The 13957-nt window shown below is 45.6% G+C and overlaps 1 protein-coding gene across 1 annotated transcript in view; it reads left to right on the forward strand.

The window, feature by feature from the left end:
• Positions 1-4435: 4435 nt before the first annotated feature.
• Positions 4436-13957, forward strand: part of SLC5A5 (solute carrier family 5 member 5) — a 66942-nt gene continuing 57420 nt past the window's right edge. Inside the window, exons 1-3 of the mRNA XM_085639642.1 lie at positions 4436-4857; positions 11678-11743; positions 11854-11905. Of these exons, the coding sequence (XP_085495768.1) occupies positions 4495-4857; positions 11678-11743; positions 11854-11905 (481 nt within the window). The 5' untranslated portion in view covers positions 4436-4494. The remainder of the gene's footprint in view (positions 4858-11677; positions 11744-11853; positions 11906-13957) is intronic.

Raw genomic sequence — 13957 nt, forward strand, 5'->3', positions numbered from 1 at the left:
AGCTCCTTTTTTTGTTTAGCACTCCATGAGAGTGTATGTGTTTTTAGCTCTCCTCCTCATGTGTCTTTCGCCCCGCAACATTGTTGCTCTCTCCAAGCCGGCGGTCCTGGGGTTGTCTTAGCCTTTCACAATCTGCCGACTCATCAAACTTTCCCCTAGACCCTTCCCAATTGATGCTTGTGATGCAGTTTTTATTTTGAGCGGCCTCCAAGTCTTTTTCTGCTTTTGTCAATTTTGCTTGAAGAATATGTTCTTCGGTCACACCCTTTTTCACACCGTATTCCATTTACTACCATTTATAAACATTTCCACTTTTATGGTTGTGAGAAGTTGGCCTGATGTATGATGTCACTAGTTCTAGTGTACACCTTATATCAGTCCAAATACCCTTATGGTGATTGGTTGTAAAGTCAACCTTATAGACCAGCTATCCTAGTGGTAGCATGGACAAGAGCAGTCTTAGGCTAAACTCTGAATGGCATGTGAAGCCAGCTGTGATACCATTTATAATCCCTTGAATACCAAATGAAAGGACACCACAACAGATATATATATAAAATAAAGTGTATTTATTCTAGTCAAACCCTCAGCACTCTTTATGAGATTCGAGGTAAGTACAACACAGTCTTATTTAAGCATACATTAAGTCACACCGGTAAGTAATACAGTTAGGCCCTAGGGGCCACGCAAACCATATACTAAGTAAGTGGTATAAGGACCACTGTCACGGAAATAGGATAGGCCTATGCCTAGGGAATCGCTGGGGCTACACTACACTAGCAACAGTTAGGAAGTGGGAGGCCCACGGGATTCAGGTGCAGAGTGGAAACACTCACGCGTAATGCGTAAAAGTCGATAGAAATAGTAGTTGTTAGCAATTAACAGTTTAAGGACACTCCTAAAGTAGCTAGAGAGTCGAGACTCGGAAACTAGACCCTAGGATAGTCACTACCCTTGTGAGCACCGAAGTACCCAAGTTACCTAGCCCACAGGCTGCGGGTGCATAGGTGTGAACTTGCGTCGGGTTTCGTCGTGGACTTCTATGGATGCCTGAAGGAAAGTTGCTGACAGGCAGTCAGTGAAGAGTGTCCGGTGGATCCCAAGGCTGGGATCAAGAAGAAAGGAGACCTGCAAGCAGAAGGGACAGAGTCAAGGTCAATAGCCAGTGACCACGTGGAACCAGGAAGGAACCAGGCGATGTCGTGAAGATTGCAGGTGAAGGTGAAGCTTGTCGCTGCAGCCACGAGGACCAGGGAACGTCGAGGATGACCAGGACCAGGAGGCGAGCTGTCCCACGAAGGCTCTTGCTGTCGGCGGCGTCGAAGTTGGACTAGGACTCACCAAGCCTTGGCAAGCGGAACCCACGAAGAACGGAGGACTTGCTTCTGGTGCAGACCAGGAAGGTCTGGGGTGCTTCTCTTTTGCAAGGAAGCGGGAGCCAGTCTGGAGGAGCCAAACCAGCAGTGAAGATTTCGGGATGCGTCGTCACAGAGGCCACTAGCCAACGGGCAAGCAACCGGACAGGCGCGGCAAGCAGGAAAATGCAGAAGGGCCCCACGCAGGACTCGTGGAGTGTGGGGGGCTGATCTTCAGTGCAGATGGTGCTTGGGGTTGGGGCTTCTCAATCCCCGGTGCACAACTTCGAGGGTGCCTCAGAAGCTGCGCTGAAAGATACTAGCCACTTTTCCCAGGTAGCCGGTCCCACGTCTCTCGTCGCCTCCACGGATCTCAGCTCGGCTGTGGATGTGGATCAGGGTCGGAGAAGTCTGGAAGTCAAGGCTCTGGTCGGGCTCTGCAGTCGGTCCCTCGTAGAACTTTAGCAAAGCAAAGGGTAGTCTCTTGATGGTGCCTGTTTGCACAGGGTAGCCACTCCTTGGCCACAAGGGAGATTCTTCAGTCTTCTTCTTTCGTCGAATGTCGAAGGTCCAGAGTTTCTGTTCAAGTTGCAGGTTCAGGATAATCTAATCTCCTGGGGCCCAGCTACCACTCTTATACTAATCTGGGGGGCTGGGTTACCTGCTAGGTCACGCCTTATGGGTGGGACCTGGGAGGGGGGTGGTTATACCCCCTTCCCTTTGTCCAGTTTCGCGCCAGGACTGGGGCTGGAGTGCCCCAGCACCGGTTTGAACTGGACTATGCACGGGACACCTTGTGTGCCCCAGGCATGTCTCATTCTTTTCATCCCTCCCTGCCCCAATACACTAAGGCCTGTCTGGGGTGGTGCTCGCACCTCCCAAGGCAGGAACCCTATTGTCCAAGCCTCCCTTGCCGGGATCACTCCCAGCAGCAGGAGGTCAGACTCGTGTCTGTGGCAGCAGCATCCATTTTGTGATGCTGGGGCTCTGGTTAACTTTAACCGGGTAAGTAGGTTACAACATGTCTTCTCCCTCTAGAAGGGAGGGATAATATCCTCATCCCCAGAAATGGGATGGGGGTATTATTCCAAAGTGTTAGACACCTTACACGACATGTTTTGATAAAGCCAAACCATAGTTACCATAACCGTTTAAGATTATAAGGCACTTTAAGAGTATATGGTAGGCTATATCATAGAACAGCTATAAGGACATGGTTCCGAAAGCTGCAGACAGGCTCAGCTCATGCTAGAGCACCATCTCACATGTTACCAAGCACTCTGCCTCCAGGATTGTTAAGGCCTGCCATAGGAGTGGCTGATAGGTACACGTGTCTATATGTAAGTTAGGTATAGGAATACTACACCTAAGCAAGGAGTGATTACACAACCTTGCCCCAGCTGAGTGATCAGCCAGTTGTGTCATAATGGAAGGCCAGGCCAGGGGTGGCACAATACATGCTGCAGCCCCTGGTAGGCCTAGGATACACCTATGCCCTGGGTACCTAAGGTACACTGTACAGGGGCCAATAAGGTGATCCTATCCAAATGGGTTATGCACCTAAAGTACATAGTATCAATTTAGAGAGAGAACAGCAGGGCTGTGGGTCTGGTTAGCAGGCCCACAGCCACATCTAAGTCGAAAACCAGTAAAGCAAAAGCAAAAAGTGGGGGTGAACATAGAAAGCAGACCCTACTCTCCTACAATGGTTTCTAAATATTTTCTCTTGTCTTGCTGGAACCTTGAGGGCCTATGCATTCTAGTGTGTTCAATATGTTGTCTCTTTCAGTGTTTGAATGGCCGGGTTGGTCTTGGTAGGTCTCAGTGTTAATTGTCCCCGGTGACTGGATCATTGCCAGGTTGATTCTGGGGAGGCAAGAGCTCAGACAAGGTGGACCTTATTTATAAAGTTTTGTATAGCGCGAACATGACCTCGAAAGGTATCAGAGCGCTTCACGTAATGGAAGGGAAGAACATAGTAAAAGGGGAGATTACAAGGGGGTAACAGAGAATAACATAATTAAATAATAACAATGTACCAGGATGAGAACAAACAATGCTTAATAGAGTATAACAGACAACCCTGTGCTTTTACAATTGTTAGGTCAAAAGGAGTGTAGTAGGGGTCATTGAGAAAGCAGACGATCTATGACCATTTAAGGCAAGAACTTGTTCATTAGGATTCTTTTTACTTCAGGCTTGAAGGCAGCTGAGTGAGGGATTCTGCGAACTTCCGGTGGGAGGGAGTTCCAGATCTTCGGTGCCGAGCCAGAGAAAGCTTTGTGCCTTGTTCTCTTTTTGCTAAAGGTCTGAGGTTATAAAAGGAGAGAATTCACACTTCTTGATGATCTACCACCTCCTGATAGTTCAAGCTTTTGAGCCAGGTAACCAGGGGTTTTGAAGTGGAGGGCTTTATATGTCAAGCAAGCAATCTTTAGCTGTATTCTTGCTTCGTAGGGTTTCCAATTTAGAGATCTTAGTGCTGGGGATATGTGTCAATAGACATTTCATTGTTAGTTAATTCCTGGAGGGTACGTGGTCTACAGAGGGTACGCCTGATAAGTACGGGACCTGGAGGAGGGACAACATTGCTTATGTCATGATACGCCACACCATACTAGGCTATGATGGATTTGTAACGTCCTAGCATGGCAGGGTCTTTTACACCTCGTTTTGCTCGAAAGTAGGGCCTGGTGAAATCAAGTAAGAATTTTCCAAAAGGATAAATTCATAGATTAGAATGTTGTAAAGAATTTATAATTCTGACTGTCTAAGCAAATTTCCAAGTAGCCAATCAGGATGCTGAATGCTTCTCGACCCACAATACAATCTATTGAAATACTAATTGCTCTGCTACAGTTGCATAGGATCTGAAATGTGTTTCTCCACAAGTAGGGCATTCATGGTCTGTTGCAATGAATAGTTTCAGAATTCTGAATATTTTGCTGTGTCCGCATCTGTCCATTGCATGTTTGTGAGCGTATTCGCTCAATACTAGAAGTTCGAGTTTGTGACCTTAAATCCTGAACTTTTCTGCCTCTGGTTTTCTCTTTTCAGAGCACTTGACTTTACTTTGGTGTATTTTTTCATAGCTCCACTTCACCTAATCTCTTCTAGCAAGTGTGCCTAGTACGGTACTATGGAGGAGCAGAACCTGTTCGAGCCAGAGAAGCTGACTTTTGGTCTATGGGACTACTTCGTTTTCTCTCTGATGCTACTCATTTCCACAGGCATCGGCCTCTTCTACGGTCTACGCAAGGGCGGCCAGAAGACCGCAGAGGAGTTCTTCACTGGTGGCCGCCAGATGTCCGCTGTGCCTGTGGGGCTGTCCCTAGCTGCCAGTTTCATGTCTGCCATCCAGGTGCTAGGGGTGCCTGCTGAAGCCTACCGCTATGGTGCCAAGTTTGTACAGATGTGCATTGGACAGAGCCTCAACAGCCTACTGACGGCCTACTTCTTCTTGCCAATCTTCTACCGCCTGCATCTTACAAGCACGTATGAGGTATAGCAAGGCTATAGGGTATAGAAAGATGCTTGGCGATATTGCACGATAATCTTGGCATAGCAGGGTGACTGTAGACATAGTAAAGCAGCCAAAGGCGTAGTAAGGTTATTAGGGTGTAGCAAGATGATTGTGGGCATTGTAAGAGACTCTGAGAGGATACAGCAAGGCAATCAGGGGTATAGGAAAGCCGCTGGGGTAAAGCAAGGTGCTTGGAGACATTATGAGGTAATTGTTGGTGTGTCAGGGTGACTGTAGGCATAGCAAGGCTATTGGGAGTATAGTAAGTGTATCAGAGGTTTAGCTAGGAAATTGGGACTTAGCAAGGCAATTTGTGGGCTTAGCAAGGACATCACATTGTAGCAAGTTGAGTGGGGACATAGCAAGTCAATTGGGGGTTAGTGAAGCTCTCTGGGGGTATAGCAACTTGAATGAAGACACTGCAAGAGAATCAGAGTAGGTATAGGAAAGGTTTTTGAATGATGTCACAAGATGATTGGGGCATAGAAAGTCAATTAGGGGATAGCAAGGGATTCAAGTGTGCGGCAAGGTGATTGGATGATAGGTGATTGAGGTGTAGCAAGGTAATGTGGAATAGAAAGTCATGGTATAAAGCAAGAATGATGGGGATAGTAAGGCCATCAGTTGCACAGGAAGGTGATCCTGCAGTGCTCCAAGTGATAGTTCTTCTTGGCAGGTGGTCTTTTACTTGTGCAGGGTGCTATCATTTCTAGTCAGGAGTAAGGATAAGAACAACAGTCTATCTAACAGGAACGAGTTGAACCCCCAAGTTCAAAGAGATTGAAATAATTTAGTTTTTTATTTATAACATGTGTCCAAGGCAGTGGTGAGAATAGTAGGCCTGGGCAGAGTTTGCAGACTTCTGCAAAGTGCTGAAAAAACACTCTTCCGCGCTCTGAGGAGTTCAGCAAACGGCAGAGTGTGGTAAATCGAGCTGTTCACACTGATTTTTAGTGCCTGGAGTTTGTCCCACACTGTAAAATCACTGACATCGGCACTGATATTCTACTCAAGTTGCAGCTTGCTCGATGTGAGCGGCAGATTTCTCAATGCAAGTAGTTGCGAAATGCCGCGACCACCTGCATTGAGAAATCTCACTGGGAGTAAGTGTAGTGTGCGATTTTTATCGCTCGCCAACTTAAAGTTGGCAAGACAGGCGAGAGAAAAAACTCCGCTCTGCATCATTTCGCGGAGTTTTGTTGAACTCTGCACTTCACACGGAGTGGGCAAAATTCTGCAAACTCCGCTGGCGGAGCAGAATTCTTCATCCAAACCTAGTGAATAGGGAGGGTTGGGATTGCCCTACTCGAGGGGCGCTCTGCAGGCCGGAGCACTTTCAGGGACATCCTTTCCTGGGCTCAGAAGGCTAAACCTTTAGTCTGAGATGGTAATGTTGTTGGTCACCTGCTGGTGCTCATGACACAAGCTGGAGATCACAGCTAAGTGATGTGACAAGAAGTTCAACTTTCTTCTCAGTGGCATTATGCAGTATCAATGACGGGAAAGAAAAAAACATTATAGAGGAACCTCAGTACCATTAGTTCAATAAACCCTGTGGAAGGCCCAATCAATGTTTTCCTGCATCACTGACAGAAACATCCCTTTCTGACCCAAATAATACTTCAACATTTAAAAAAACTTTTTTTACAGAGTTTTATATAGCGCGAACTTGACCCGAATCGGGTATCAGAGCGCTTTACATAGCACCAGTTGCATTACATGAGGACACATTCCTTATTTTTTTTTAGGCACAGGGAGATTAAGTGATTTGCCCAGAATCACAGGATGTTCAGCGTCATTGCTTAGACTCGAACCCAGTTCCCCAGATTAAAGATCGACCACCCTTGCCGTTAGGCCAACTCCGAGCCTACCAATATTTGTAGCAAGAGGGAAGAACAATAGTTACTTACCTGTAATCTGTGGTTCTCCAGTATTGGTGTCTTTCATAGATTCACATGCCTCAATCATTCCCCGTCGTCGGAGTGGGAGTCCCACGGTACATAAAAAAAAGCAATAATTATGCATATACCAAACAAAAAACCCTGGTAACCTGAACCAGGAAGTAAAGTAGCCTAAGCTACAAGGGAAAAAACTTCCACAGCTATGACTATCACTGTCATTATATACAGTCCAAACTGCAGCCAATCAGGCGACAGCACCCACCAGAATGTTCTCCTCAGAGGCTCAGGCTGTCAGATTTTCTCGCACAGGAGTGAAGTAATATACCATAAGCTAAAAAGCCTCTGAGGGGAGGTGGGCGGGTTGCATGTGAATCTATGAAAGACACCAATACTGGAGAACCACAGATTACAGGTAAGTAACTATTGTTCTTCTCCAGTATTTGGGGTGTCTTTCATAGATTCACATGCCTGAATCAGAGTAGATAGCAGTACATAACCTTATGCTCATAAGACGCCACTTTTTATACATATATACCATATACATTATGAAACAGTATAACCATACAGAAATACACATGTGTTTCAATTTATGCAAAACAATTTCACGTCACAAAAAGCGTCTTATAAAAGCATAGCGGAGGAGGGAGAACAGAGGCTCACCTTATTTGAAAAGATTACGTAGAACAGCTTGTCCCACTGAACCATCCGCATCACTTGCAGCTTCCAAACAGTAGTGTCTGGTAAACGTATGGCAGCTGGACCATGTTGCCGCTTTACAGATCTGGTGAAGAGGCACACCGGCGAAAAGAGCTGTAGATGACGAGATTGCTCTCGTAGAGTGTGCTCTTGGGGTCGCTTGTAATGGTCTTCCAGCTTGATCATGGCATAAACAAATTGCAGCTAAGATCCAGCGAGCTATGGTTGGCTTTGATACTGAATGGCCTTGACGTGATCTGCCATAAGCTACCAAGAGCTGGTCCGATTTGCGCAGTGGTGCTGTACGTTGTAAGTAAAACTTCAGACATCTCTTGATGTCTAGGGAATGCAAGGCCCTTTCTGCAGCTGTTTGCGGATTTGGGAAGAAAGTTTTCAAAACTATGGGTTCATTAAGATGGAAATCCGTCGGGACCTTTGGCATAAATTTTGGAGTGAGCAGCACCACAGAATCAGATGTGAATTGCAGAAAGGGTGGATGAATAGTGAACGCTTGCAGGTCACTAACCCTTCTTGTAGAAGTTAGAGCCAATAATAAAGAAACCTTCCAAGAAAGGAACTTTAGATCCGCCTTGTGGATGGGCTCGAAAGGATGCCTCATTAATTGTGAAAGCACTATATTAAGGTGCCAAGAAGGAGGCGGACGCCGAATAGGCGGAAACATCCTAAATAGCCCCTTAAAAAATTGTTTGATGACTCTGTTGGAATAGAGAGAGTTAGTACCATCCTGTCGGAATCTTGAAATTGCAGCCAAGAACACCTTCAAAGTAGAGTGGGAAAGACCAGACCTCGCCAATTGTAGAAAGAAAGGCAGAAGTTGTTCCGGCTTTGCGTGGATCGGATGGAGATTAACGGATTGACACCACATGCAAAACCTCTTCCACTTTAGTTTGTAGGTTTTAACAGTTGCTGGCGCTCGAGCATTGGCCAAAACCTCTTGGCAGTCTGGAGGGATATCTAGGTGTGCAAATTCAAGCTGTTGAGGAGCCATGCCGCTAATCTGAGCGATGCTGGGTCCGGATGACAAATTTGACCGTTCTGAAGGGTCAGAAGACGTGGAATTGGTCGAAATTGTATGGGCTCGGCCTCTGAGAGGAGGAGAAGCTCTGTAAACCAGTACTGGCGGGGCCACCTGGGAGCAATTAAGATCATGCGGCAAGGCTGTTATTTGATCTTGCGCAAAACTCGTGGAACCAACGGGATCGGTGGAAAGGCGTAAGCATATATTTGCGACCAATTCATCGAAAAGGCATTCCCCAGCGAGTCCTTGTGGGGAGCCCAGCTTGCGAAGAATGGGCATTTGCGGTTCTGGCTGGTCGCAAAGAGGTCTATATCGGGATGCCCCCATTCGTGAAACACTTCGTCTAGGAATGGTTGGTGTAACTCCCATTCGTGATTCGACGTTGTGGTCCTGCTGAGGGAATCCGCCAGAACATTCGTGATTCCCGGGACGTGAATGGCTTTGAGGTTGATCTTGTGGCGGATCGCCCAATCCCAAATCTCTTGCGCTTGCTGGGATAGGAGGGCTGACCTCGTCCCGCCTTGTTTGTTCAAGTAATGCATACTTGTTGTGTTGTCTGTTCTTACAAGTATGCATGCTCCTCGGATGATGGTCTGGAAGGATTTTAGAGCCAGGAATATGGCTCGCAGTTCTAGCAGGTTGATATGCCACTTTCTTTGTTCTAGAGTCCACCTGCCATTGACTGTCATTCCTTGAAGGTGCGCTCCCCAACCCTCGAGGGATGCGTCTGTGGTGACTGTGAAATTCGGCATTTCGACCAGAAATGGGCAACCCTCTTTCAAGTGGTCCATCTGACTCCACCATTGAAAGGCCTCTCGCATTCGTGGGGTGATGTGAATGAGATCCTCGAATGACCCTGTGATCTGAAGCCATTGCAGATTGAGTTCCTCCTGCAACTGTCTCATTCTGTACCGACAGTTGGGAATGAGATGAATGCAAGACGAAATGGTGCTGTCGCCTGATTGGCTGCAGTTTGGACTGTATATAATGACAGTGATAGTCATAGCTGTGGAAGTTTTTTCCCTTGTAGCTTAGGCTACTTTACTTCCTGGTTCAGGTTACCAGGGTTTTTTGTTTGGTATATGCATAATTATTGCTTTTTTTTATGTACCGTGGGACTCCCACTCCGACGACGGGGAATGATTGAGGCATGTGAATCTATGAAAGACACCCCAAATACTGGAGAACTGATACATTGGCCCTTAATAACTTATCTAACTAGCTGTAAAAGCATGAACAGAGGCTGCAAGGACCACATCCGGAGAGCATCTACTCCATGGTGTAAATCAGGGTATGGCCGTCTGTGAGCGACAAGTTCTCTCAGACAGTCTATCACATTCAGAACAATGTACAACAGAGCAAGACACAACATGGAAAAGTGAAGGACGGATAAGTTACCTACCTGTAATCCTAGTTCTCTTCCAGGGGTATCCTCATCAATCAACGGTGATATGACGGTGATGCCTGCCTCGACGTCGACCTTCTCCTCTTCGAAGGAGGACTGAGTCTTGAAGTCGACCGGTGCCTTGATGTCGAGCACCTGCCTGACGCCGACTGAGTACCTTGCTTCGACGTCAACCCCCTCTGCTCTGAAGACCGGTGTCTCAACGTCGACCTTTGGTGTGCTGACGATGACGGAGACTTCTGCTTCGATGACGGCGATGGAGTCTTGTGTCTCGACGTCGAAGATCTCTGCACCGATCTCGATGGAGACTTCTGCCTCAACATCTGTGACGGAGTCTTGTGCCTCAACGTCGAAGATCTCTGTACTGACCTCGAAGGAGACTTCTGCCTCGACGTCGATAGCCGTCGAGGTGGCGACGACGGAGTGATTTGTCTTGACGTCGAACGCCTAGCCAGTGTCAACAGAGATTTGCTCCTAGACGTTGATTGTCGCCTGGTTGACGTCAACGGAGGGCCCTTCCCCTTTGTCGACGTTGAGAGCATTGTCTTCGATTTAGTAGAAGAGTGATGCGCCTGCACCACCGTAGTCTTCGACGACGACTGCTTCGCCATCGGTAACTTCGACGCTGATCCCGACGCCGAAGGAGAACAGGTCGGGACTTTGTCTCTCGCCGTTGACCGTCTTCTCTTTTTCTGTTGCCTCACTGGAGACCTACCTCTTTCAGAGAGGCCATAAAGTCACATTTCTCCCAGTCCTTGATGGTTCTTCTCGACAACTTCTTGCAGTGATGACAGGTGGCAGAAGAGTGAGAATCAGGGAGACAGAGTATACACACAGAGTGTGTGTCTGATCTAGCCTTCTTTTTGCCACAGGCAGGGCAAGGATCAAATAAGGAAGGCATTTCTGACAGAAATAAACCTTTTCTGTAACTCCAAAAACGTTTGACCTTCACTCTAAGGCTAAAAGACGTAGAGCGAAAGCAAAAAATCCACAACAAATTAGACAATTTTTGACAGAAAAGTCAATAAAGGGAGAGCTGTGAATCCAGGGTCCTGTCTGAAGGAGCCGGAAAGAACAACTGATCTAATCCATGTCTGCTTTTTTTGCAGTTTTTACATGAGGTTTACTCATTGAAAACAGAGTTTAAGTGGTACTTGCCCTCCAGTGTTTTTATACATATATTATGTGTTTTCAAAAGCAGTTTCTTTGTTATTGCATTGTTTAGCTTCCTAGATGGGGCTGCATTGATAAGAGAAAAAATATATATATATGTCTATATATATATATATATATATATAGAGCTTTATATATATGTTTTTCATATATAATTTGTATTATTTCCGGGATCCCCACACATGGGCGGGAATATTCAGTGCTTATAACTATTGATGAGGATCCCCTGGAAGAGAACCATTAAAATCTGAAGAGGAGAAAAGCGAAGGAGGAAACTCGATGATTGCTCCCGTAAAAAGATGTTGATGAGAAGAAAATGGAACTGAAGGACAGAGAAGCGGAGAGTGGAGGTAAAAGGTAGAAGAGAGAACTAGGGCAGAATGAAGACTAGGGTGAAGGAAGTGGAAGACAGGAATACAGTAGTAGAAACCAAGGATTAGGGTGAAGAGATGGGAAAGAAGCACAGAAAGGGGGCTGTGCATGGAAACCAGTGTACATGAGGCAGATCTGGACCAAAGACAGGCGAGGAGGGGGAACATGCTGGGCTGCCCAATGTTTCTTACCCTGGATGTGCTTGCCTTTCAGTACCTGGAGCTGAGGTTCAGCAGAGCTGTCCGTCTCTTTGGAACCATCCAGTATGTGTTAGCAACGGTAAGAGCTTTCTACAACATTATGTACAAGTGTCGCAAGCGTGGCCGTGCGCCTTTCTGTATGCCTTTGTCTGCATTAACAGAGGACACACCATGTTTTTCATCATACAGATGCTGTACACTGGAGTCGTCATCTATGCACCAGCTTTAATCATCAATCAAGGTCAGCCGCAACTTGTTATTATCCAATAAGAAACAGGGATCTTAGGATTTCTCTTCTTTGCACTGTTTATCTTGCCAACTTTGTGGCCTCCCTTTCAAGTTACGCAAATGTTGCAGACTGACTTGTGTTGCATCAGCTTTTCATGGCCAGTTTGCCCAGGAGAAGAGACCACTCCAATCTTAAACAAATGATAATTCCAAACAGGAAGATCCAAAGTGGGAGAGTGTATCGATAGGGAGACATATATCTTATTTCTCCAGTGAATTTGTTTCTGGCGCTCTACGGCAAATGTAATGATTATTGCAATTTAGTTAATTACTCATCAATCAAACATCCTCCTTCAAATTCCCTTCTGCGAGACTCCTACATGAGCACCTTTATACGTGCTAATATAGTTTGACTTTTCTAACTTAAGGAAACACAAAGTAAGATGAATGATTCTATTGTTTTGAAACATATGTTTTATGGAATCTTCAGGCTTATGGCGCGGGGAACAACCTTTACAACGCAACTTTTACAACGCACTACCTTTACAACGCATTTTTTACAACGCATAATCCATTACAACGCATGACATTACAACGCATGACACTACAACGCATTTTTAAAAACTACCTTTACAACGCATTCCATTACAACGCATACTACCATTACAACGCATACCATTACAACGCATAATATTACACTACACTATCCAACACTTACCCTACTGTTGCACCCCCTGGAGTTAGAATAGTAATTTTTACCCCTATACTATCCAACACTTACCCTACTGTTGCACCCCCTGGAGTTAGAATAGTAATTTTTACCCCTATACTATCCAACACTTACCCTACTGTTGCACCCCCTGGAGTTAGAATAGTAATTTTTACCCCTATTCTATCCAACACTTACCCTACTGTTGCACCCCCTGGAGTTAGAATAGTAATTTTTACCCCTATACTATCCAACACTTACCCTACTGTTGCACCCCCTGGAGTTAGAATAGTAATTTTTACCCCTATACTATCCAACACTTACCCTACTGTTGCACCCCCTGGAGTTAGAATAGTAATTTTTACCCCTATACTATCCAACACTTACCCCACTGTTGTACCCCCTGGAGTTAGAATAGTAATTTTTACCCCTATACTATCCAACACTTACCCTACTGTTGCACCCCCTGGAGTTAGAATAGTAATTTTTACCCCTATACTATCCAACACTTACCCTACTGTTGCACCCCCTGGAGTTAGAAAAGTAACTTTTACCCCTATACTATCTAATACTTACCTTAAATGCAATTTAATATTATGCGTTGTAATGGTATGCGTTGTAAAGGTAGTATGCGTTGTAATGGAAATGCGTTGTAAAGGTAGTTTTTAAAAATGCGTTGTAGTGTCATGCGTTGTAATGTCATGCGTTGTAATGGATTATGCGTTGTAAAAAATGCGTTGTAAGTGCATGCGTTGTAAAAGTGTGCGTTGTAACGTCATACATCCTTATGGTGCCTATATTGCCTTGGCTGCCTTTACTGCCTTTAAAGCCTTTACAGTCTTTGCTGCCTTTACTGTCTTTACTGCCTGCATTGCCTTTACTGCCTTTACTGTCTTTACTGTCTTTACAGTCTTTGCTGCCTTTACTGTCTTTACTGCCTGCATTGCCTTTACTGCCTTTACTGTCTTTACTGCCTTTATTGCCTTTGCTGCCTTCACTGCCTTTGCTTCATTTTCTGCCTTTGCTGCCTTTACTGCCTTTGCTTCCTTTATCACCTTTGATGCATGTGTGCCTTTAATGCCATAGTTTCTTTTGCTGCCATTACTGCCTTTGCTGCCTTTACTTACTGCCTTTGCAGCCTTTACTGCATTTGATGCCTTTACTGTCTTTGCTACTTTTACTGCCTTTGCTGCCTTTATTGACTTTGCTGCCTTTACTGTGTTTGTCGCCTTGGCTGCTTTTACTACCTTTACTTCCTTTGCTGCCTTTACTGCCTTTCTGCTTTTACAGCCTTTACTGTCTTTGCTGCCTTTACTGCCTTTATTGCTTGCTCCCTTTTTTGTCTTTGCTGCCTTT

Source organism: Triturus cristatus, chromosome 12, assembly GCF_964204655.1.
Source record: "Triturus cristatus chromosome 12, aTriCri1.1, whole genome shotgun sequence".
NCBI classification, from domain to species: domain Eukaryota; kingdom Metazoa; phylum Chordata; class Amphibia; order Caudata; family Salamandridae; genus Triturus; species Triturus cristatus.